The sequence below is a fragment of the Atractosteus spatula genome, chromosome 2 (assembly GCF_055471065.1).
Source record: "Atractosteus spatula isolate fAtrSpa1 chromosome 2, fAtrSpa1.hap1, whole genome shotgun sequence".
Lineage (NCBI taxonomy): Eukaryota > Metazoa > Chordata > Actinopteri > Semionotiformes > Lepisosteidae > Atractosteus > Atractosteus spatula.
Genome location: NC_142707.1, coordinates 71,295,836 through 71,323,081, shown reverse-complemented (window position 1 = coordinate 71,323,081; position 27,246 = coordinate 71,295,836). Strand labels below are relative to the sequence as shown.

The 27,246-nt window shown below is 38.1% G+C and overlaps 1 protein-coding gene across 1 annotated transcript; it reads left to right on the top strand.

Moving 5' to 3' along the window:
* The first annotated feature begins 866 nt into the window (after positions 1–866).
* Positions 867–25,484, top strand: gpr63 (G protein-coupled receptor 63). The gene is made up of 2 exons (XM_088940555.1): positions 867–1,633; positions 23,759–25,484. Exon 2 carries the CDS (start codon positions 24,025–24,027, stop codon positions 25,153–25,155), a length of 1,131 nt encoding a protein of 376 aa, XP_088796681.1. The 5' UTR covers positions 867–1,633; positions 23,759–24,024; the 3' UTR covers positions 25,156–25,484.
* Positions 25,485–27,246: the final 1,762 nt, after the last annotated feature.

Here is a 27,246-nt window from a genome sequence, read left to right as displayed (position 1 = left end):
ATCTACTTCACAACTGCAATAATATGAAAGTCAGGGCTGTGAGTCTGCAATTAAAATGAGCTTTGGTCATCTGACTTTGACAGTCAAGGACAAGATCGCCTGGAGACAAGCAATAGACCATGTGATCCCTCTATTTACCACAAGCCACTCACAGACTGACCCTCTTTCGTGGTATTTCAAGTTTCAACAAGGAAGTATTTAGCTTGACCAAAACGCGTCTAAAAACATATTTTGACATTTTAAATGGTTGTCAATGGAGTACTTAAGTTTACTTCTATAAATACTATTATTATTTCAATCATCACCAGATAACACTGTTAACAAAATTCTCACTTACGACTTGGTCAGAAGGCAGAAACTGTTGCTCAGAAAACAAAAGCAATGAAAGAAAAGAATAAAATACCTTCTGTACTCGGTTTATCAGGAGAGGAAACGCCTATTTATGTAGTGTTTTCGAAGAACATCAGGATACAATGAGGAAAACTGGACCAACTGTGATCTCAATTTGGGGTGATACAGATTTTAAAACGATATAGGCAGAATCCACAAAACAAAAAAAACAGATTCACAATTTCAGGAAAAAAAAGAATTCTAAACAAAAAATGACAAACTTCTTCCTTTAGTTATTAAAACCTGATACAAAATCGTAGCTACAGTACTATACCCACAGGATCTCGGCATCCTCACAATACAACCCACACGTGCCTCCCGACTTGTGCAACCAAACCCGCGGGCTGGGAAGCTCACCAGTCCCTTTGGATTGGAGACCTCATTAATATATGCGTCCCAGCAGAATGAACACCAGGCCTGATTGGCTTACGATTTAGTCAGTTAAATCCGGATACAAAGTGGAGTGTGCTGTACTTTGAAACTGTGGCTGCGGGGATTTCGACTGGCTGTTTCCGAATTGAATCCCTTGCATTTCGCAGCGGCGTGCAGAGACTGGGATATTATTATGGTCTACTGAAATATTTTCGCTAAGGGATATGTGAAAAGAAGGTTGCATGAGCCGCTTTAGATTATCTTCTGATTTTTAAAAAAATTGCAATAATTTACTTTTTTTTCAAAGGAGGGGGGAGAAATATCTATTACTTGTGTGAAGGGGAGAGGGAAAGTGTTGACCATCATTGTTGTCGGCTTCAAGATGCACATTGAGCTCTGTGGAAAAGTGTGCGCCGAGCCGGGGAAGCTTTGCTCAGCACCGTCTCAGATGTTTTCAGACGGAAAAAGAGTGAAGGGTTATCTTTAAAGTTTATCCCTTTACATATGGATTTATCATGACTTAGTAGCTACCCAGTATCACCGGAAACTTGAACATCGACACTTCAAGCCTGTCCTCACAAGAGAAAGGCGAGTACCACAGCCGGATCAATGAAATCATCAGCAAATGTGCAAGGGGTGGAATACTGCATTTCTTTGCTTGGAACATTATTTTGTTGATTTCATGTGGTGAAATAATCACTTTAAAAGCACAGCTTTGCGAAAATGTGCTACTAGCATCAGACTACTGTATGTTTCATTTGTGTTTGATTCGGAAGATCCACTGTTCCGCCAGAAAGCTCCGGTAATTGGCGAATTCGCCAAGTCTGCTGTGCCGAATCATTTGAACGACAAAATACAGCGGAATTGACAGGTAAGATCTGTGAGGAATTCATCTTTTTTTTGGGGGGGGGGTTCTAAAGGAAATGAAGCAATAATTCGGTGCTTGAAATACAGATGTGCTGTCTACACTGGCTTGATTTGCGGTATCAAATCCGTGCGCTACACTTGTAAAAATAATCTTTTTTTTTCTCGTCTCCCTGTTACATCCTACAGCTGCGGGTATTATAAACCTAAATTCGTAGCTAGTCGAACCTTACCGTGATTATCTTGTTCTAGAATAATGATTGTGTTAGTTTTAAAGGGTTGTAAAACGCCTTTTGGGAAATTATCATTTGCGACTCAACAGCATCATGCTTGCACAGGTAGCGTGAACATTTCGTTTCTTGTTTGTTGAACTGTTTGTAATCCCGTATTTAAACGGAATGGAAGACCGGTTATTTTTTTTCAAATAAGCGAAAACCATTTTTATCAAATAAAAAAGAAAATGAATCTCTACGTGCACAGTTTTTAAAAAGTGTTATTCGACAGGACCACCCATTCTCTTGGATGATCACTGACTGCATCGCACACCGTTAAATCCGCAGTGGTAGCACCGAGCAATCCTTTACTTCAAAGACTAGTAAACAGTGGGATTTCGGTTTGTTTTCATGCGGAACAGATACATGTTAGTGTAGGGAAGGCAAAAATATATTCTGACCACCCTGTTCAAACAGAATCCGTTTTCTACGATAGCTATCAATGCGTGCAGTTTACGACAGAAACAGAAAGTTTTAATTCCCTTCTCGCTATTTATACACTTAGCGTGCAGATGTTGCATATTGTAATTACAGTATTACTATTAGTATTGTCGGTTTCTGAAGTACATTGTTTCGTTTAATCGACTGTTTACTGAAATTAATTTTCTAATCAAATTTCTAAACCGTATATATATATACACACAGAGACATATATATAGACGAATAAAAAATCCACTTGAAAGAATTTGAAATCTCAGATGAAAACATAGTGAACCGTGTATGTGATATTTTTCGTTCAAGGTCTCGCTTGAAAACTTAGAAGCATACAACCTTGAAATTATACAAAACATATTTCCCCTAGGGGACAAAAAAGCTTGAATTGAATTGAATACGTATCATACCGGCCCATAAGTAGTCTACTGTGCCTCTGAATGAAGAGAAGACCGGATTTGGCCTATACATTAATTTTCTTCCATGCGCGATTGAGTATACTTACACAGTTAGTCTTCATCGTGTTATGTAACATGGCCAGCTATTGTCTTGTGCATTTTCATCCTCAAGATATTTGGGTGTGGCAGTGAAAATTGCTGGCAAAGAACTGTCAGTTGTTAATATTTGTATTTTGTATTATGCTTGCCATCACCAAGCAACAGCAGAAAGATTCCAGGTGCAAACCCAGCTCAACAGATGGTTGGTGAAAAGGTGGGCACTGCAATGGACAGTTAGTAGATAACCAGAGCAAACTGGTCCACGTTGATGTGATATGGATACTCTGTTCAAGACTAAAAAGATTCAGATTCAGTTCTCTCAGCCCGTCAGTGCAGCATGTACCTTTAAGCCTAGTATAGTGGTTAGTGGCTTGTTGCTCTTCTCTAGACTTATTACAATATTTGTTTGTAAAATAACAACCCCAACTGTGCACTTTTATTCTCAAACAACATTTTACTAATGCAGTCTTAACATAAAATTACTCGGTTCTGTCGTTTGCACACGTAGGGAATTTTAGAAGCATATAACATACCTGCAGATTTCGGCCAAAGGTTAAAGATGTGTTTGAAGAGCTTTTTAGATTTATGGGTAAAATATAAAGCACACATTTTATAAGACTTGTATCTCCATAAAATAAGTCACTATTATTTTGAAATGTATTTTTTCACTTTTTGAAAGTCTTAGTAACTAAATGAATGCCTTGTTGTAGTAAGATATTACAGCTGAACTTCAGACTGTAAAATTAAAATTGGAGGTGCTTAGTAACTTGTTCATATTTGCCTCATGAGCTTGTTCTGCGTATTGCTGTTCAGTTTAGAATCGCATACTGTAGTTCAGCTTAGTCCATCAGGAAAATAGAACCTCACAGATAAAAATAGATTTTAAGGATAATGATATTGTTGATAAATGACCCCCTTTTCTATTGTTTTAGGTAACAATTGTGTCAGCTTGTGCAAAGTATATGCGACAAATAATCATGACTATCTTTAACATTGTTTCTTATTAACAAAATGTGGTATCATCACAAAAAGTATTTTTAAATGACAGCTGTTGGTTGATTTCAGTCAAATCTTTTGTGCATGTGGTTAACAACTTGTTGTCTAGGACAACAAAAGCCTTTAATGAGGTGCAGTGTTCCGTTTTCACAGTATGCATGAAAACACATGAAGTGATGGCAAGGTGGTATGTTACTATTTATAAATCAAAATAGAATAACATTCATTAAATGAACAAGTAATAGGTTTATTCCATGCTGAAAAAAACAAGAAAAAAAACACAACGTTTCGGCCGTGGAGCCTTCAGAAGCCTTTGCAGCCTTCGCATGCTGACGCAGCTACCCACCTGAACTACTACATTCATTAAATGTCTAATTTAAGAACATACTGTACCTTATTTCAAGCCAAATGATTTTGTCAATAAGCTTTGCAAATCCATGTTTCATTTTTGGGTTCATTGATGACACCTCCTGCCTAATGCTTGTTTTTGACAGGTTTTCCTTTTTTTTTAACTGTTTGCATAGCTTTCCAAGTTTCTTTTTATTTTCCTATGTTTTTTCATAGATTTTATACATATAATTGCAAGTACTCTTTGGAAATGAAATGCATAATGACATAAAGTTTGCATTGCTGCCATGGTGGCGCAGAGGTTGGCATTGTGTCCTCGCAGTGCTGGAGCCCTGGGTTCAATTCCAGTCAATAACTGTCCATCTGGAGTTTCTGTTCTGCAACCCTGTGTTCACGTGGGCTTCCTCCTACAGTCCAAAAACATACTGACAGGTCATTGGCTATTGAATGGTGTCTGTTTTAACAACATAGCTTATTCCAGACTCGCACAACACTTTGTTTCTACCTTTTCTCTGTTTTAAATTCACTTCCCCTTAGTTCTCATTTCTATCCTTTGATTTGTGTTTTACTGTTAATTACATCCATTTGGTTGGCTTTGCCTTTGAGGCTTATGAATGCTTAAATCAGGTCTCTTTATAGTATTTTCTTTTTTATAACTACAAAGGTCAAGTTTTCTTCTCTCTGTCTTATAGCATTCCTGGGCATGCATTTAGTCACTCTGAGCTTTAGGACAAGCAGTGGTTCGCATACTGACCCCTGTTGTACACCACTAACTATCTCACCCTAATTAGAGCATTCACCCCTTGTCCATTCTGTTTTTGATCCATTAACATTATCTCAATCTAAATACATGCATGTGATGCTTGCAATTTCAGATTTAATCCTTTGTGAACTTTCTGAAGCCTTCTGAAGGTGCGTTTAGGCAGTCATATGCTCCATTTCTGTCCATTAACACGTAAATTAAGCAAGACCTTCTTGTTTATTTACAAACTTACTTCAAACCCTATTGACACGCAGTTGATCCTCTAGTACCAATTATATTTTCTATAACATTCAGAAATTCAAATTCTCATTCAAAGAGGGCGAGGTCGAATTTGGATATGCTCTGTTTTTGTGGAACACCGATGGTGAATGAAATAGATGGGAAGCAGAGATGATGTGGGTGATGGAATGCAAATAAGCAAACAGGTGGCAGTACTAGCAGCTAACCAGCAGAGGCTAGTTTGAGACTGGAACTCTGTGGTAGACAGCGGAAAACACTGCAGCGACCCAGGAGAGTGACCTGATTCTGAAGTAGGAAGACTGCTGCCACCTGTTGAAATTTTCAGGATGGAATGGAGAGGATGTATTCTAATTAGAAGTCCTAAAAGGAGAAGAGATATCACCTGCGTTTGCAGATGGAAGCTTTGAGAGGCAGAGTCCAAAGCCAACACCACACCAGTTGGACACCAACTGAGGGAGGGGGATAAAGGGCTGGGTGGATAACTCATCTCCATCGCAGCTCGGGGTGCAACCGGGGTGTGGGCTCTAGGAATGGTGAGGGCTGTGAAGGAGGAGGACCTCAGTGTAGACCGACACTGTGCACTTGCACTCATGGAGCAGAGTGGGTATAAATGATCAAGGGAGGTCCTGTGGGGACAGCAAAGAGAAGAACTGGAGAAACAGATATAACAGAAATAATCTGGGGCTATATGCACGGTGCTCCCAATGCTCAACCAGAAAGGGGGAGAAAAAGGTAAAGCAAGAATAGCATCATGAGCAAGATTGGGGAACATAGAAGATGAAGTGGTTGCACTTGTTTGGACTCCCATGTAGGGTTGATGATATCAGGGGAAGTGAAATAAAGTGAAAAGGAGCATTATGCTTTACATGCACTATTCATCTGCTGAACAAACTTTACACACTTCTTGGTCTACACACATGTAACTTAAACTATCCTGTGAAACTCTACTGTGTATCACGGGACCCACAGGAGATTATGTAAAGTTGAAAATTTGTGTAAGTCGAGTCTTGTGTAACCTGGGGAGCAGGTGTATGCAGTTTAAATGACAATCCAGTGTCGTATCATGGTAGCACCAAGGTTTCTATGTTCAGTTAAAGATGAGCTGAATGTAAAGTCAATCACCTGAATGCAGGTTGAGCGGTGTGATGTCCTCTTTGACCAGAATTAGCTGAATACTGCTGCACATAGGGTGGGATTAGTGGGATTCAGATTGTTTTGGCTCTCAATGGCACAGAGACCCCCGCAGCTTGCTGAGTGCTATGGATGAGGGATTCTCCCCTCCTCCAGCTGGTACTGAACCTCCTGTAGAGGGCTGTGCTGCCTGGGATATGTTAAAAGACGAGTGGCACTGGCTTGAAGGAGGCTGGGTCAGAGGGGTCAGTCTGCTCATCCTCATTCTCCCCTGGATGAGGTCACGAGGTTCGTACCTTTCAGTCCAGAAGTTAAAAATGCAATAGCTGCACCTAGAGCTGGGTGATAATTCGATAACGATAATTATCGCGATATAATTTTCCTCAATTAATAATTTTAACAAAAGTTCGATAAATATGATATGCGCACACGCACAAAATACTGCGCGAGGGTGGGTGCGTGTTGCAGACCGGGCAGCTAACAGATTTGTTTAATGTTTCTGCTGTTTGGAAAGTGGTTGTTGTGTTTTTAAAATAAAGAGTTGTTTAATTTACCAATTAACTGTCTGGTTTCTTCAACTTTCACTCAGAAGAAAAAATATGCCTTTAAACTTGAAAGAAATAATGATTTGACATTTATCGTGATAATTATCGATATCGACTGATATGAATATTTTTATCGTGATACTGTTTTTGGCCATATCGCCCAGCCCTAGCTGCACCTCCATCCAGTGGAACAAGAATATTAAGACGCACAGAGTCAAGCATCATCAACAAAACATGAATTACCTTAACAAGGACTGTTTCAGTTCTGCGCCTGTCTTAATGCTGACTGAAAAGGTTTGAAAAGCTGATTTAGATGCAAGGTAAGATTGTAATTGAGCTGCCACTATGTGTTCCAGGATTTCTGTGAGAAGATGCAGATTGGAAATAGGACAGCAGGCCTATTTGTTGAGTATATTGGGTTCCTGTCACCTGTTTTTAACAGCAGTAAAAGGAGAAAAACCTGTGAAAGTAGGAAAGTTATAGTTGTCATGTCTGTAGGAGGTAAAGTTGGTTATTATTACTATGCATTTGTGTCGCATTGTTCAGCAGACGCAGAGAAAGTAGATTTATTAGGTGATTCAAGTGTTTTACTGATGGTAGAGGATTACTGTGACCCCTTTCAGTAAGACTGGAATAGAAGGAAGATTTTGGTCACCTTAAGTGTGTCTCTGTAGGCCTGCTGATGATGTTCAGAAGAATGTACTTCAAAGCATTCCATATTATGATCTCTGGAGAACTATGTTTGTCTCACCTCTAATCTCCTTACCTAGCAATTGTTTGAAAAGACTAGGTTAAAACAGGCTATCTCTCAAGTAAGTGCCCTGACAAGCTGAGTAAGTAGTCATTAGCCAGGTCTGCTATTTTATTTTTAGATGCTGAGGTCTTTCGTGTTTCCATTCTGTATGAGAAAAAACTATTTGCCCATGATAACCACTTCTTCAGTTATACTTTGTTTTTTACAAGCCTAGGCCATGTACTTTTTGAGATATTGGTGCATCTCAGTTAAGTTCCTGTTCCTGACTGCTCCTTTTCATGTACAGTGCTACAGCCAGCCATTAATATTCTATTCTTTATTCTTCATATCATTGTATGCCATTTTTCTGTGATTCCTTGTAGATCATAACAGCATGCTACAGTAATTCTATAGCATCTGTCTTTTGCTCTCGCACTCATGAAATTTAGGTGTAAGTACTTAAATCCCAGTTTATTACCGGTATTACATCAGAGATGCAACACCAATTTCAAGATAAACATTGGAACATTGCGAGTTGGGTTGGGACCAACTTGCATCCTGCTGTTGCCAGGGGCAACCCAAACATTTGCACAAGTTCTCAGCCGTCCTCCTCCGAGCTGGTGCAGACGAGGACAGGACGCCCTTCAATTAGACCTGATCTCTTTCAATCTGGCAGTCAGTCAAGGTCCAAATCTGCCTATTTAAAGCACCTCACTCCACTGCATCACAGCTCTGACATTGAGCTACGAGCCATTCATGCAAGCGTACGCTTCAATCTCCGCTCTCTGTTTTTCTGACAGACTCTCCTGCGAATTCTTCAGGAGCGTTGACCCAGCTGAGTTTTATTTTTGTTCCTGGTGTCCGTCAGCTTCATCTCGTATTTCTCTGCGGGCTCGTTTGTTTTTTCAGAGGCTGTCTTCTCCGAGGCTTCGCCTCGTCAGCTTCTCTCTGGTTTCTTCCCCTGGGAGCCTCGCCTCAATCCGACAGTACTCTCCTGCTTTCCCTGCTCAGCCGTTTTTCGCTCCTGCGCTCTTGCTGTAGTATTCAGACAGCCTTTCTCCTGCCAGGGTATTCCCTGTCCGTCTGCCTTCATCCTTCTCCCTCCGTTGACTCTGTCACAGCCACCCTCTGCCTCTCCGGAAAGCCCGCAGGAGCGCCCAGAGACCTGCGCTTGGGCTGCAGACAGTCATCACATTGCAGCTCTGATGGCTGCATTTTATGTATGGTATAAAATGAGTCATAAAATGGTACAAATGGAATTCAGTCATTTCTAAACGGGGACAATATGCAAATTCCTGCAGAGATCATGGTCGCTCACAGGGAACTCTGGCTTTGGAGAGGCACAGTGGCACACTACCAACAGCTAGGAACTCTGCTGCATGGCTGATTTTCACTCCTAGTCCTGGAGGGTCTCTGTGCCTTCTTGTGCTGATTCTGTCCTGAACTCCTCATTGCAGTTTGAATCAGTATTATATAAGTATTCACTTAGTCTGTATTGGCACCGTTTCCAGGTCTTCACTCATTGAGGACTGGTAATTGAATAAACAACTACATAAAGACATGATTCAAATGAGAGGTCGTGCATGAAACGCCCAACCAGAAGACCATCATGTCTGCTGCTTTGAGCCCAACCCCAGTTGTGATGCATGGGCATTCAGGAAGGGCAGGAAGATCCAGATTGAACAGAAACACCATGTTTCCAGATGCTCATTACAGCATGCCATCAGGCCTGGGGCAGGGATCTACTGAGAAATTCAAAACCATTCAAGCTTGAAAGGAAGGGAGTCCAAGGAAAACTGCAAAGGATATACATAAGGAGTGGAGTTAGGAAGATAACTCGAGGGAAAAGCTAAACATCAAAGGAGAGTATTACTGTATTAATAGTATGTTCCTAATGTGAAACTATAGAAATCAAAGCACAGAATGGGAGCAGTATTTTCAGTCTAATAATATATTAACATGGAAAAACTTCCATCCATTTTCAAACGTCTTCATCCAGTTCAGTGTCAAGGAGGAGCTGGAGCCTTTTATGGCAAGCAGCAGGTACAATACTCCCTGGAATGGATGCCAGTCAGCTGTAGGGCAGGATGACTCAGACGGACACACACTCACACCAGGGCCGATTGTCCGAGAAGCCGATGAACCTGCCAGTGTGTGTTTGGACTTTGGGTGGAAACCACAGCACCCAGAGGAAACCCATGCAAACATGGGGAGAGCATATAAACTCCACACAGATGGTACCCCAGGCCCTGAATTAAATACGCTGGCATTAATAACATTTTAATATTTTGTTTCGCTCTATTACTATAGGGGTACATTTTAGATGTACAGGACCCAGAACAAAAGATGTCATCTTAACACGCATAGTGGCTTGATAGGTTTTTTATACATAGCATAGTTAATGCTTAATGCAGTTACTTTTTTAGGTAAAATGCCAGTTACTAGTTAAACTTTATGTGCAGTAGTGTAAGCCATGCAGTGGGACTTAAACTATCTTGGTTGTGAAAGATCCAAGAAAGTAAATTCCAAAGGATCTTTGACACCTTTTAAAACATTTACATATTATTGATAAAGCATTTCACACATTTCAGATTTTTACTCTCTGCAGTGCTTTCATGATTTAGTGTTATACATGTTTTTACAACTGTTCAAACTGAAAAGCATTTTTATCTGTATGTCAGAATTTGTCTCATTTGTTTGGAGGAATGGGTAAAAAAGAAATAGGAACAAGTAAAGGTTTATTCCATGCTTACTCCTGGTGACACCTGAAGAAGGCTCCACAGCCGAAACATTGTTTCTTTTCTTCTCTTTTCAGCATAGAATAAACCTTTACTTGTTCCTTTGCAAGTAAGTTCCTTTGACGCAGCTACCTACTTGAACTAAAAGAGAAATGTTTAAAAGTGTCAATGTTCTTTTAATACTGTATGCTTGATGGATTTAAATATGCTATATATAGACATTATTCTAAAAACAATGCCAAGCATCAAATAAAATGCTTCTTCCTAACCTTCATTCTTTCTGTTGTTGCTGCCTATAGCTATATATTAACACAGATTCTTTCCAAATTCAGTTGATAAACTGATATTCTGCCTTAGCACCTGAAATGCTCGGAGTGGATGTATTTCTACAGGCTGCATCTTAAGAAGAAGCATCTCATTTCCAAGTACTTCCTGTCTTGTTTCCATGGAGACCAAGAGGCTCAAAGCACATAAATTAGTAGTTAACTCTCTGAAGACCACAAATGAAAAAAAAACTTGAAAATGTCATAAAAGCAATGTATTTGGTACTGAGAAAGAATTTTTAAATATCTATCAGCATTATTCAAATATAAATAATGGGAGAAATGTCTGCTGAAATATATAATTGTAGTCCACATTATGCATTTTTGTCATTTCTGAGAATGGTGGGTGAAAATATTACTTGGATGAAAGTGATTTTAACATCACTTCTGTGTTTTGAAGCTTTCTTTTTAAGTGCCAGATTTATAATTATCCCCCTTTTTAAAATGAAGAACAAAATCAAGGTTTAAAAAAAGAATATTTTGTGACTGCTTTTAAAAAGAGCAAATGTAGGAAAACCGTGGCCTACAGATTTTTAAAATTCCTATTCAGTACTTTAATTTTTGCATTAAAAGTAACAATTTATACAAAACTATTGAAAACTCTGTAACAGATTCCAAGGACAGTTAGCCTAATCATTTATTGTATGAAATGTCTTCAGGGGATTTTTAACTGTAGCCTCCATGTCTTCATTTATCATTTGCCGCAGGTCTTGAAGAATTACAGCCTGGTGACCTCCATAGAATACACATAGAATTTGTTTAAATTAAAATGTGGCGAATGAATTTTGAGAAAAAAATATTGAAATGGAAAGCTATGACGTTTTTTTTGTCCATGTGTTATTCACTGGGTTCTAACCATATACTCCTCCCCCATCAGCGTAGCGTGCCCTTTTAATTTTCTAATTCCTCCTAGTTAACCCCTTCCTTTTTGCTGCTGTACTGTTTAAAGAATTAAATCAGTCAATTGGGCCCAATTAAAGGACAATTCTAGTGATGCTATTACAGTACATACCACTCAGCCTTTTCTGTGCTGCATTAAGGGAAATATGAGAAGGTTCATAGCCCCAAACGCTTATCTTTTCAACTGCATTGAAAAAGAAGCTTAAATGTATAATTTTCAAATATGTGTAGTTTAAAAATATTTAATCTACATGACTTTTTCATTGCTATGAATCAATGTGAAGGATTCATATCCATTGCTGTCAATCCACGGGCATAATATCCATTACTGTCAAGCCACGCACTGAAAACACTGGTTCTGGCCATATCTTTTTGTGAAACTGTATATAGAGCGCTGGTTTGTGTCATGACTCTATCACTTTACGGTTGATGTGACTTAATGATTATGATCTGCCATTTCCATTGTTGTATGTTGCTGTTTCGCTGTGCTCAAGGATATGTCTTATGTTAACTCGGATTATGATTGGTGTAATAAACTCCTTTTAATGACGTCCATATGAAAATGGTGTTTTTGCAGGATAGTTTCAGAATGAGAACATCAGAATAATACTTCATTGAACTGAATAGCTGTTAATATTAACTTGAAGCTTTTTAAAGCATTTCTGAGCTACATTGCATTGAGATATGTACTGAAAAATAATTATGTTGTGGTGGTGGCTACCACAGTGGAAGTTTAAATCCTAGTGTGCCAATACCTAATTCCATGCTAAAAAAGAAATAAACAATGAGCCTTTTCCGAGTGTATAAAAAGTAGAACATGCAAGAAGAGCAGAAATACAGCGCCCTCCAGACTAATTAATACCCCTGATGAGATTGGAACAAAAATATAATCATTATTTACAGATTGGGTAATGCCTTGCATATAAATGTGAAAAAGTTAGACTGTCACCGTAATAGCACTACGTAGAGGAAAGGTTATGTATCCTAACTTAATTGGAAGTCCAGAAAACGCAAGAAAGCGTCACATGCATTTACATCCCCTTAGTGAGTATTTGTAAATCTTCCTCTGGCATGGAAGCCCATAGTGTTGACTGTCCTGTGGTGTGCTGTGAGCTCCTGGCACTTCTCAAGGGGGATATGTTGCAGCTCCTTCTGACCCTTTGGTTTACATTGGGGAACAGAACTTCTTGAGTGGACACTGCAATTGTTCAAATGGATTGAGGACTGGAGATTGTGATGACCATTCCAATTTTGTGTACGATTAACCATTGCTTCGAACAATTTGGATGTATGTCATAAATCTTGACCAACCAGCGTAGGGTTACGTGATATAATCACAAAGAGAAGTTTTTGTGATTAAAATCCACATTCAAGGTCATGTTGATCAATTGCAGTTGTACTGCTATAAAATATAAACCAACCTGCAGAGTCTGCAAAGGAATATCTGCATAAATATTCTTTGTAATAGAAGTATTACAGAAGCTTCTGAAGTATAGAAGCGAGATTGTACTCTTCTGTTTCTGTTGTTGATTTTTTTTGCTTTTCTTCTGCAGTAGTTTGACATTGTTTAAACTAGATCTGTTATTAAGCAACATAAATCTTCCATTGTCAATTTAAAGCCCCTGAAAACTACTGTATGTAAAATGAAGGATCAAGGACCACTAAAACAATGCCTCATTTTTTGTTATTGGTAATAATGTAAGGAGAAAAGTAGCATAGAAAGATATTTTTATCTGCTTTTGTTGTGCTGCAGGTAGTAAGTATTCATGAAATAGTTTGAGAAAATCTTACAGTCTTACACTTAATCTTACATTTTAAGATTACAGCAGTTTAGCGTAGAGGAATTCTGTCTGTGAGCAGGTTCAGTTGCCGTTCAGCCCTCCACTGTTTCTTTATGAAGTGTATACCTAATTAAAGGCAACGAACAGTAAATTGGCTAGGAGTGAGTCATTCTTAGAACTGCAGTATCGTGGGGAAAAAACCGACATAGAACCATGGCTCGAGCATGTCCCCATCTCAGCCCCTGCATGGAAATTGCTTTGTCCATAAAAATAGTTTTCTTTCTTCTGAAGTGTGACGAATGTATAGTACAGAATTTAATGGAGGCCAAGGTGACAACAGTATTCATACTTGTGGCAGAAGATAAGAAGGGCAGTGCCATTTAAATAGCAGTAGCACACTGCCTGGCTGGACCTTGTTGCTAGGTGCCAAACCTACTCTGCATGCAGCGTTATCACTGAGGAGCAAGGTACTAAGCAGATGTCTTTTTCTGGTTACTATGGTTTCTATAGATATTTTTCCCTTGGGAGAGAAACAATTGTCCTTAATTTCTAAGCAGCATTTAAATCAATTGGAATAGTTCTGCTGTCTGCATTCCTGTTGAGATTTGTGATAGGCAGAGCTGTAAAAGTCGATAATTGAGTACGATTCTAAAATGTCTTGAGTCCTACACTGAAGCTATTCTTCCAGACTGAAACCGTAAGTTAAATGTGAATTGCTAAGAAATATCTAAACAATTCTGCTGTCTTGTTTGTGATCTGATAGTTAGACTTTGACATATGAATTAATAAAAACTTGTGATTTGTTGAAGGTATGTAGCACATTGTATTCGTTTTCCTGACAAGTGTTCCTTCTTGGTATTAGTTACTTTCTAATATGTAAAATTTCAATTAGGAATGTTTATTTCAGAAATAAGGCACCACTGGGGAAAAAAATAATTTAATTGTAAAACATTATCTCTAGAAGGCACTTCAAAGTAAATTGGACATTCATATCATAGTTTTGTTGACCTGTAGTCCAAATGGCAATTTAGCTCTATGCTCAGTGGTTTCAATTACATTCTCAATAACTTTTGGATGTAAGTGGATAAGTGGATTCATGACTGTTTCGGAAATAAGTTTGTTCTTGAAAGTTTGAAGTGGTTTAGCTAAATTATAAGTGGGTGGACATATTTATAAGGAATGTTGGTGGAAACATGTTTTAACGCTTTTCCAAATGTTTTGTATGATTGTAGTAATCTCTATACGGTATTAGAAGTTTCTTGAAATTTGTAATCCGTTACAATTTCTTGATTATATTTTGTTTTTATGCAACTCTTATGTACTGCCTTGATATTTGGATTATTTTCTTCTCTATATATGTTTTGTTAAAAAGCAAAAATCATTAGAAAAAGGTCCTTGGCAATTTTTGTTTGATATAAAATACTTATAGTTACTCTATAAGGCACTCATTTAAAATTGCGCATTTTACCATGAACAATATAAAGTCCCATGTTAAAAAATATGTTAAAGTCGTATTTAACCTTTTCTGCCCTGACTTGAAAGTCCCACAAGGAGAAAAGGTACAGAGTAAAATTACTCTGAATCTGGACTTTTTAGAGGAGAAAGGGACCATTTTAATTAAGCAGCCACATTAGACTGCTATGTCAAAGTGCGCACTGACGACTGAGTTTGTCTCCCAAAGAACCAGACATGAATAATTAGAATCGCTCAAGGTGTGAGTGTCATACTTGATCTCTGCAACATCCAGATAGTGATCAGCATGGAAGAGCTTGGGAAGAGCCACTGTGCCAGTGGAGTCACTCAGGAGCCCCCAGTTAATGTTAAACTTCTCTTAAACTGCGTTTTTGTTTCTGACGGTAACAAGATCTGAGGTTCTAAAGAATGGCAGTTTTGGTATGCATTATTATAAAATAAGAATTGAATGGGGAAAGACAATAAAAAACAGATGTGATTTATTCATTTGAGAATTTTGTCACAGAAATGTGGTTATAATGACCCCCGAGAACTGATTATTTTGTCGCATGATTTATCTGCGGCGTTAAGTCATTTGATTTGGTTGATAGCACCTTCAGCTACAATTTTAGATTAGGTTTTACCTTACCATCTGTTGGTTTGGACACACTTGACTTGGATTTAATTAAAAAATCTTTCTGAACCATTGTGTGTGATGACTTTAACAGCAAATATTTGTTTTCTGTAAGAAATCTGTTTAATTTTTGCATCATTTGGTTTGTAGTAACTGAACAGGCAAGATGGAAGCAGTGTAGAGTTGGAGTTAGAGTACTGTGCTCATAATAGGAATTTTGTTCGTTCCAGTCCTAGGAGTGGACATGTTAAAATATCCTTAAGCAAGGTGCTTTAGACATATTGGAGTTTAAAAAATATCATAAGTGGCTTATAAAAATATGTAAGTTGCTTTGGATAAAAAAAAATCAGACAAATAAAGACAGTTGGACCAAATGGCCTTCTCTAATTTTTAATCTTAAGACCGCGTCAAACTACATGAAATGACACGACTTCTAGTCGGAGAGCATGTCAAATTTAACGACTGCAGTTGCTGAATCTCGCTGCCTTTTCTGTCCTAGAGGGTGTCAAATTACGTGACTAGGAATTGCAGGGGGTGACTAATTACATGATTTCCTCACGACTTTTCAACACGGTTCCAAATCTCGAACTGCGCTTCGAAAGTCCCGCGAGGTCACCTCATTCTGGCAGCCAATCAACGTGGAGCACAAGAGGAGCGTAGCACGAAAGTTTTCCACCAATAAACATCTTCAGAAATATAATTCTTCTTTATAAATATAAATATAGAACAAATTTACAAAAAATAAAACAGTTAAAAATTAGTATTGCGCTATCACGTATAATATAATTGGCACATTAACTCACAGGTACACATCTGGCTCACTCCCCACCCCTACGACTTGTGACTGGCTATAGGGGGCGGAGCGGTGGCTGGAAGTTTGCCAGTTCAAATCCCACAGCCAGCAGAGGAATCCTACTCCGTTGGGCCCCTGAGCAAGGCCCTCAACCGCAGCTGCTCCAGGGGCGCTGTACAATGGCTGACCCTGTGCTCTGACCCCAAGCTTCTCTCCCTGTGTGTCTCATGGAGAGCAAGCTGGGGTCTGCGAAAAAAGACGAATTCCTAATGCAAGAAACTGTATAGGGCTAAGAAATTGATGTTATGTAAGAGAAGATCAAACCAGTGTGATTTTGTTGTAGCGAGCCACAGAGAGTCGTAGGGGTTATTAAGAGCAGTATGACTGAGTTGCTGGGGGTGTCACACTACACAACTGGCGGTAACGGGCACGCGCTGTGACTCTCTACAACTCGCTGTGATTTTCTTACGATTATGTAAATGAAGGCTACGACTGAAAATCCTAGGAAAAGTTGTGAAGTGTGACGGCGGCATCAGTTGAATGTCTTTAAATACTGAGTGCTGAATTATTTTCAGGGTGTTACATTGTATTAAAATGTGGACTTAACTGAAAATATGTTGCTTGCCTCATGTGTTTAAAAAGTAAAAACCTCAGGCTAGAGTACTAAACATGATCTTTTTCTGTCAAATTGCTTAAAAAGGAGCTCCTAATTGGCTAAACCAGCAAAGGTGTTCTTTTAAAGAGCAGTCCTATAATTCCGACATCTCTGGTTCCAGTCTGAACCTTGTCACTAGCTGACTGTGACTGGGATTTTCCCAGTACACAACTGGTGATTAGTTGTCAGTCAGAGATGCTTCACTCCTTAAACTGATGCTAATTCTTCTAAAGAACATACATACACCTTCAGAACCATTTCAGATGAAGTAGGGCTGGGCGATATGGCCAAAAACATTATCACAATAAAAATGTTCATATCAGTCGATATCGATAATTATCACGATAAATGTCAAATCATTATTTCTTTCAAGTTTAAAGGCAGATTTTTTCTCCTGAGTGAAAGCTGAAATTTAGCCATGTTCATTCACACTTGGCAGTTCTGAATCACAGAGTCGAGGCAAGTGGTGAAAAATAATTGAGAAATCAAAGTTTTATAGATAACTGGTCTAATAAATTGTTATATTTTTCCAAACATCATCTGTTTGTCTTCAGATGTCTGGAGCTGAGGCCTTTTACTTTTTGTGTTGTGATAGACAAATTCTCCAGGCTCTTGATATTTTGCTTAAAAATGGAACTCATGTGAGAGAGTGGGAAGGTGTGAATGGAAATTGTGATCTCCAAATTTAGGTTCAACACCAGCTGCCTCAACTGGTTTTTACTTTATGATTAGAATATGAGCTGTCACACTCTGTGGTGCCAAAGTAGAGGTGCTGCTCTACTATCAGCAAAATATGCTTGACATGAAAAAGAGACTTAATATGACTCATTAATAATTCAGAAGCTTTCGTTTCCAAAAGTGCAGTTTGTTTTATCCTGCGGTATGATTTGGTAATAGAAAATATTTATTTAAAAATATACAAAAATACATGTAATAGAAATCTAAATATTTTAAATTTAAAAAAAAAATTTAAAAAGGTGTTTGTATACTAGTACTTGAGCTGAGGATCTTTTCCAGCCATTTTTTGAAAGAAGCCAAGACATCAGCTTCAACACCATGGCTGGCTAGCTTGTTGCGCACTCCCACAGCCCTAATTAAAAAAAACTCTGGACAAGATACAGGATATAAGGATTTATATTTGATTTTTATTTGTGACATTGTCTTTTGTCAAAGAGCACGAGAACTATTTAATTATCTTCCTATTAAAAGGTTACTCATAAATGTTGGCACTAGGATTTACTTAGTGTTTTCAAGTGGTTTCATAGCTTTTAAATCAAATACTGTATGTAATATAATACTAACAGACATTTCTGTAGTTATTTCTTTTGGAGCTGGTTTCTTCTATATAGGAAAACGTTTTACTGTTGTCTGTTCTTAATGTGCTGGGCTCTGTGTTTTTCTAAAGAAGATTTCTGCTTTGATGTGTATTTAAGTATGTGTAACATTCGTGTTTTGTTGACTGGTTTGTTCGTAAATGAATGTGAATGTTGCAGTCGTAGCTGATGGCATAACTGAATCTGTGGCAGTGTTGTAAATAATAAACGGGCCAGTGCTGAACCCTGAAGAACACTTGGAGAAACCTGGACAGCAACAACCACAACAACACTTTTTTAGTGTAGGCAAAGAACTTTCTGTAGTGGACAGACAGGCGTCCCATAACCTGTCACAACAGCAGAGTACCATACAGTATTAACACTGAAACTATAAATGCTAATAAATTACTTTCTTAAAGTAACAGAGTTTGCAGTTTTCAGGAGGTTTAATATTGGATTAAACTGAAGCCCTTTGATGGCAACTTCTGTTTGCCACAGTTGTCGTCCCTGAATTGTCAAGTCAGAATGGAACTTCCCAATGAATAGTCTAGAGTTTAAACAGTTTTGGTGGTCTGCACTTGCACAGCTGCTGTGAAGACTGATTTATATCTTAACTAGTTAAATTGTACTGTGAACAGAATGTAGAATATGACGCACACCCCCATTACAGTAAAATGGCTGTTAGCAAAATGTACTAGCAAGTATAAGGATGGTTGATATCAATCCATCCATATTGATTTTAAACTTTTGCACACTGTAAATATTCCTAAATGAGCCATAATATGTAATCAGAGTGGTTACTTAAAAGTGGGCCTCATCATTACATTTCTTTTATACTATAGACTGTCCTATTTATGCTGTTTTTCCAGCAGTGACTAAATATTACATAGCCCAATTTTTTTTACAGCTGTCACTAAGCAGTTAAACCATATGCAATTTGACTTATGCAGCTGTCCTCATAACTGAAATTGGACCTTAAAATAACAGCATCTAATGTTTACATTGCAGATAAGCTTTTTATTGCAGCATGGAGTTTCATGAAGAATATTTGCATTTTGTTTTGAGTGGTGATAAAAACATCAAAAATCAGTTTCTGTAGAAACTGCGCATGATGTATAATAAGGATGTAAGAACTGCGTCTGATCATGACCACAGAATGTGCCAATTAATGTGCCAACAAATCTTAGCAAACATCATATGCTTAGGTGTTTGTTTACCTACTCTGAAAGCGACATGTGTAAAGATGCATTTAATCCCCTCTTCCTCCTCTATGAATAACCTGTAATTACAGTATCTTTTTATGGACTCTTTACTGTATCTTTATCTGGAGCAACTCAGAGTTGACAAAAATTAAAGTAGCTGGATAGATTGAGTAGAATTATATGTTCTGTTCGTGTATTACTTTAAAGCAAGCATGATGCACATTTTGTCTGTACATAACTCATGAACAAGACTGTTTAATGCGGTTGAACCTTTATTTAATTCCAAGGTGTCCTGCAAGTGAATGCAATAAAAAAACATTCATCTATCTGCTATAGCACAGATACTGGGAAAACATCAGGCAGATGACATGCAGGAGGCAAAAGCATACACTATAATTAGTTTAGATAAGAAAACATTACTTTGAGGAATCCACCTATGAAAAACACTTACTATAAGTGTCTATGCTGATAAATTTGTTCATCATCTAGACAGACAATCCAGTAGTGGAACAGTAGCCACAGATTTTATGCACTTGGATTGAAAAGTGATTCACAACCAGGAAACGGTGCATCATCTTTATGGGCACATGACAGGCCTCAACCTCAAGTGGCTCGTGAGGTCTGTGCACATTAAAGCACATTTTGTTAAAGAAATCCCTCTCTAGAAACACACGTTCTTCAGAAACTCAGCACCAGCGACCACATTGGAGCCTCTTTCTATACCAAACCAACTTAACCCCCAGTGTGAGAATGTGCAATCTCTACCCTTAACCAATTATTAGATAAGATCACTTTACTGGTATTAGCTATTATAACTATTAGCTAATCCACCTCTAGTGTGTCATATTAGCAGATTGGCCGAAATCGGTCTATTCCTAGCCTACCACAAGGCACAATTTCTAATTTGGCAGATGTAAGCCGTGGTATCATTAAATATGTAAGTAGGCGAGATTGTGATATAATGAATATCCTGCTTAAATTTGCAGGTGATGCAGAAATTGGGGGAGTGGCAGTCAGAAACTGTGGCAAGAGGAATTCCAAAAACACTTTTGATTGGACAGACACTTGGCAAATGAGATTAAGAAGAACAAATTCAAAGTGATCCCCAGTAGTAGAAGGACCATACACCACCTATGCATATACTGGACATATTTCATAGGTGGTTTGGAGCTGCAGGAATTTAAACAGAAGAATTCTGTGTTTATATAGGTTGTTTTATTTTATCATCAAGATGTACAGTAGTAGGGAGCGGTAACACAATCAGAGTGCTGGGCTATGTAGAGACTAAAGAGACCTGTTAGTAACATTCAGGTTCCTATGAAAATACAAGGGGCACCTACCTTTGATCGATTGTCTTTTGTTTGATCAATAGTGAGGTTTCTCCCAGTGAAGCGTATAATTACATTAGTAACAGGAAATCCTTGTTATGTTTTTTTAATTTAAATTTAAATGTTAATTTTTTTTTTAATTTTGCATGACTTTGAAATCTAGATGTGTCTGTTTAGTGATTTAAATTATTGATGGTACAAAGTATCATATTGTGTTTAATAGATTTATACTTTAATTTAGACTAGAATTAAAGTAGGTGGAACATATGTTTCCATGCGTAGAATTGATCCATAAAAATTCCAGATTTTTTTTCTCATTTTTAAATGGAATTCATTGATTACTGAAATCCATATACGGCAAAAAGTATTTTACCAGCTGGAATGAGACATGCCATAAGCCGAGTTTTATTAACATTATGATATTATTCAGATTCCACTAATGGGTTCCAAGTATACATGAATAAAAATAAATATTTGCATTTATCCATAATCATTGCATCAGCCGTAATTCATATTCAGAAAAATTCTGACCTCAGTAAGACCTACATTTTGTCAGTTACTAAAACAATCAATCTGATGGTGAGGACTACGTCTTTTTTTTTCCTTCTCTGTTCTCCAGGGCCTATCTATCTGTAAGTGAGAAGTAGAGATGGTAGCCTCACAGGGAAATGCCAAGCCTGTCTGCTTTGCAGAAACACTGTCTCTCCTTAAGCACTACAGGGAATATCACGGTTTGGATTAACAGCTTACACGACTGATCCCATTAAACAACGATGGGATTTAGTTGGAAAATGATCTTATCAGATCTTGTCTTGTTTTCAGACCGCTAATCGCTGTGATTGTGAAAATAGACAGGGGTGAACAAAATAATGATATCAACAAGCAATATACAGTATACAGTCAATTTTTATTAACTAATAAGGAGATGGGCCACCCCCTGTCTCCAGAACAGCTTAATTCCTTCTTCCGTCTTTCTTCTCAAGTTCTGAACAGTTTCTAGTGAGATATTGGACCATTCTTCAAGGAGGCCTCCAGTTCTTTGGGAGAAGAAGGAGGTAGAAATCTACTCCACACCCTATGTTTATCCAATAACAGTTCACTGATGTTTAGATCTGGTGATTGGGGAGGCCGTGGAACAGATTTGACTTTATCCTGGTGTTCATGAAACTCTTGTATCCATTTAGCAGTGTGTCTTGTGGGTAGCAGTGTGGAGGAGATATCGTTTCCTCAAGATGAATATGGGAATATCTTGAGGAAACAATGTTTTCACTATAGGCTGCACCTGGTCACCTGAAATGGCTCTGTATTCCTTGGCAGTAGTTCTATCATGCGGAGTAATAAATGGACCCAATGACTCCCAAGAGATATCTGCCCATTTCCATAATAGATCCATCACCATGTTTAACAGTTGGGAACAGGTAGTCGAGTTGAAGGCTTCCTTGAGCTTTCTCCCAACATACACCCTTCCAGATTAAGGAAAAAGGAGTAAAAGATGACTCATGAGACCATATAACTTTCTTCAGGAGTCCAGGTTTTGTGCTCATTACACCAAGTTGAGTTGCTGTGGTTTCCGAATGACAGCCCTACCGTAATTATCAGCTTTGTACAGTTTTTGCTGAGACTGATTCACAGATGTGTAGATTCAATTCTGTGGTAATTTTTAGGCTATTGTTTAGTGGTTTGTAGCAACTATCCTGTTAAGTGTTCACCCATGTCTCTGTAAGTGAACTTTGATTTGTGACCTCTTTTTTCTTTCCTTTTGCTGTGTACCCTTCTTTGGCATACAGTATATCATCATGGTGTCCAGCACTGTTCTGCTTGACACATTAAATAATTTGGTTCTATGAATGACACGCCTGCATTTTGGGCACCAACAATTTGACCTCTTTAAAAATCTGTTGGATCTCTCGTGTTGCTTACATGATTTATAGTGGAAACTTACTGGTAATTGCTATCGAAAATAATATGAAACACATGTAGAATTCTTTTTAATTGTGATTTTTGTTAGGTGTTTCATTATTTTGTCCACCCCTTGTGCGACTCAAATTAATTGAACAAGTGGTACTTTATTGTACAATCATATTCCTTTGTTTTCACATTAAAGAGAAGCAAAAACTGAATTTTAAACTATTCAAAACCTATCATAATTTCTCTGCTTAAATTTGGAAGTGATGCAATTTAAGGGAATGAAATTAAACTTAAATTATTATGCACTTTATTGTGACTGAAATGTAATGACCATTTCACATCATATTTCACATTTCATATTTTTAATGCTGATTATCTTTCTGAGATAATTGAACTGCCACATACACATTAATGGAACAAGCCACCTGAAGAAGGCTTCACAGCCGAAACGTTGTTTTCTCTCTTCTCTTTTCAGCATGGAGTAAACCTATTACTTGTTCCTTTGCAGCCTACGCATGCTGACGCAGCCTTCCACCTTAACATACACGTTAATGCCTGTTATAGAAAGTCTCAGCAAAGGCTATATTTCATTTACTCTTCAATGCTAGTACAAAGCCAAAATTGTCAAAATTATAGTTTTAAAATGATTCTAAACTAGTAATTAGGAATATAGCAAATTTGTTGCATTTAATTTTCTTTATGATATACAAATCCTATATATAGCATTCTGGCTATATTTAACTACACTAATGCTGACTCATGAACACTTTATTAGAATGTGTGTTCTAGGAAGATGTGAGCTTTACTAGTCCAATTAGCTAACTACTTTTCCCAGTCTGATAATGTAATAATATCTTAAATGTATTGTGGCTGAAATAAAATTGCTATACAGTATTCTCTAGATTTATTCATAACCTCAGTGAACTGTACTTAAAAGTTGTTTTTTGCACAAAAAATGGAGGTTTATATTCTGGTGAAAGAAAATTCTCTTGAAAGAAACAAATCAAAAAACGTTTTTTGGCTCAAAAATCCAGTTAAACTTTGTAGTGACAGAGTCCGTTCATGAAAACAGTGAAGCTGCAGGCCAGGGACTCTGAAGGAGTGCGGTTGTGATGTCTCTCTGTGACGACTCTGTTTCTTTCTTTCAGGATGTGACGCAGACCTTCTGAGATGTTGGAACCTCCAGTGAAACACAGAGACTCCCGATGGATGGGGTTATACCACGTCAGAGAACTGAAGTGACCATTATGCCAGGCGATGGCATCTTTGCAAGTCTGCTTGTATACCCCTGGGAAGAATGGTTTGCACAGATAATGTATTCCCATTTGAAGCGAGAAAAACCAGTGGAACCTTAATTGCCAGAGATGAGGGTTTTTTAAATGTTACAGCACTGCATCCCAGGGTTTGAATTGCCATGGCTGAGGGTTCATCTGACAACAGTTCACATGTTTTGGGTGTTTCCACAGAGAGAGGAACTGTCACCCCTACCATACAGGAGAACTTTGAGGGTCTCAGCCTACCCCTCCGAGTATTCCTATTGATCATCATTATTTCTATCCTGCTTGTCTCCTTCCTAGGGAATGTGGTCGTCTGTTTGATGGTCTACCAGCGTTCAGCTATGCGGTCAGCCATTAACATTCTTCTTGCTAGCCTGGCTTTTGCAGACATGATGCTGGCCGTCTTAAACATGCCCTTCGCCCTGGTCACTGTGGTCACCACCCAGTGGATCTTTGGAGAGGTGTTTTGCAGAGTATCAGCTATGTTCTTTTGGCTGTTTGTCATGGAAGGAGTGGCCATCTTGCTTATCATTAGCATTGATCGGTTTCTCATAATCGTTCAGAAACAGGACAAGTTAAGCCCCTACAGGGCTAAAGTGCTAATTGGTGTCTCCTGGGGTATTTCATTCTGTTTCTCCTTTCCTTTGGCCATTGGCAAGCCCAACTTGCAGGTCCCTTCCAGGGCTCCGCAATGCGTGTTTGGCTACACGACAGAGCCAGGCTACCACACCTATGTCGTGCTCATCATGTTAGTCTTTTTTTTCATTCCGTTCATGGTCATGTTGTACACCTTCATGGGCATCCTAAACACTGTACGCCACAATGCCATCAGAATCCATAGCCACACTGACAGCATCTGCCTCAGCCAGGCAAGCAAGCTGGGTCTCATGAGCCTACAGAAGCCTTTCCAGATGAACATAGACATGAGTTTCAAGACGCGTGCCTTTACAACTATCCTGATTTTGTTTGCGGTTTTCACAGTGTGCTGGGCTCCCTTCACGACTTACAGCCTGGTTTCAACCTTCAACAGTGGATTCTATTACAAGTCTGACTTCTTTGAAATTAGTACCTGGCTTCTGTGGCTCTGCTACCTCAAGTCTGCACTCAACCCTCTGATTTACTACTGGAGGATAAAGAAGTTTCGAGATGCCTGTTTAGATTTAATGCCCAAGTACTTCAAGTTCCTTCCTCAGCTGCCTGGCCACACAAGGAGACGAATTCGGCCAAGCGCCATCTATGTCTGTGGAGAGCACCGGTCTGTTGTATAACGCACAACTGTAAAAGATTCAAGAACTGCCATTACATGCCATTCTCCTGTTTGTTTGCAATGTGAACTATATCAAAACACTATATTTTCTAAACATGACATGTTGTGAGTTATAAACGAGTGGTTTACATGATGTAATAATATCTTATTTCTAGGAAGATAAAATGTGACAAAAAACAAAGTAAAAAATATTTTTTATTTAGGCCATTTATTTGTGCCTATAAGTTCATGACAGTTTGAATGCTGCTATATTTTGTGAAAATGTGCAATTTAAGTGTACTGTACTTTTTTCCTGAATATAATAAAATGTAGACGTTTGTTACATTGTTATTATGTCTTATTGTGCTTCATTTCAGGCCATTTGCTGGATGATTATAGAAGTATATCACTTAATTTATACATTTTGCATCATCGGGGAATGTATTTTTTAATGGTTTTCTTCATTACTTCAGTAACTGAATAAATCAGAATATTAAGTATGTACAGTAGATAGCTCTGTCACTGCTCAGAATGAGAAGTAAGATAAGCAATCACAGTATGCTAAAAACATGATGAAGTAAATGTTGTAAATTTAAAATGTCATTTTTTACACATCATTAGCAACTTGAAATGTTTGTTTTGTCCTGGAAGAATCTTAAGCAGTGACAACACTGTTTAGAGTGGAAGAGAAGAATCAAACAGAACAAACAGTATCCAGGTCAGAGATATTGGACAGCTGCTTTCCCTTAAGCAGGACATATTCTGAAAGAAAATGGCCACACAGAGCAAATACATTTCTGATACACAAGTATGTGTGAAAAGAAAAAAATTTGCTTCAGGGATTTGGGATGAAATAGATTTTTTGAGCAATCAACTCTTGTTCACTTTCTTTCAGATGAATGCTTTTTCGGTGGTAGTGCTTAGAAGTAAACTGCACGTGCTCGTTACCAACAAGATGTTTTATTAAAAGAATGGTGATCAACAATGAATGAGATCACTAGAGTCAGTGTGTATAAAAATTTCATATAGCTTTTTAGGTTAAATGTGTAGCCTATCTTGGCCTTACTTAGTGATTTCAAAAACATTTATTTTTACTTTTTATTGTATGTGGCATTGATTTATTTTTCTTTCCACGTATCGCACCAAAAATGGCTTTCACAGACTGTATTCAGTACTGCAGGCACATATAGTAGTTGATTGTTATGCTTAGGGTGTCGCAGCAGGATTGAACTCTCAGTGGAACTCGGACAGTCAGGATTTACAGCTTGTGACTCCTTGGTACAGTCAATGAGTGTCACAACCTTCATGTCATCCTCCTATTTCCAGGCTGTAGGACTGATCCTGTTATCCAAGACATTAGTGTATCTCATCCCTGTCAGAGAAGCATATTGACTCGTTTTAGTTTCAGACTTTTGCTGCATAATGATGCACTTATTTCACCTCTTCTATAAATACATTTTTCCTACCATGCAAGCTCGGTTTCTATAAAGAGCTGTTAGGAACAAACTGTACAGAAGCTGTTTATCAGAATTTTTTTTTTATCAAGCCCTGTAGGTTTTGACATAATGCAGAGGCTTCTTATACCTGGAGTCTGGAGATCGCTAGCAGGGTTCACAGATACAATGCGCTGCTTGCATTTTTGACCGGATGCAATTTTAAGTTGCTTTGGATAAAAGTTTCTGCCCAATACATGTAAATGTTAAGAAAAACACCAAGATTAGGGTGTACTTTTGTAACGCTATCCACTGTGAAGATCTGATGGTATGTATCATAATCCTGCACTTTAAGTATTGTGATTGTCTGTATATATAGTGTAAGAGTTTTTGCACTGAAGTTTTATATCACTGTAACTTTATACTGTACATATGCATTATGATTTATCCTGTAATTTGTTAATCCTCTTATGTGCACATTGCCCTTTTTAGTTTTTGCAGCATCTAATTAATCTATTAGTGTACTCCTCCTTGAATTGGCGCTTCAATTTGATACATAAAAATAATTAAATAAAAACATTCAAATCCTTTGATTCCTAAAAAAGCTGAAATTTTCTTATTAACTTTCAGCCTGAACTGATTTGGGTGAAATCATATTTTTTCAACACTCAAATCAAAGG

Coding starts and splice junctions, on each gene's coding strand:
- gpr63 (XM_088940555.1), top strand. CDS start 24,025: ATGGCTGAGGGTTCATCTGACAACAGTTCACATGTTTTGGGTGTTTCC.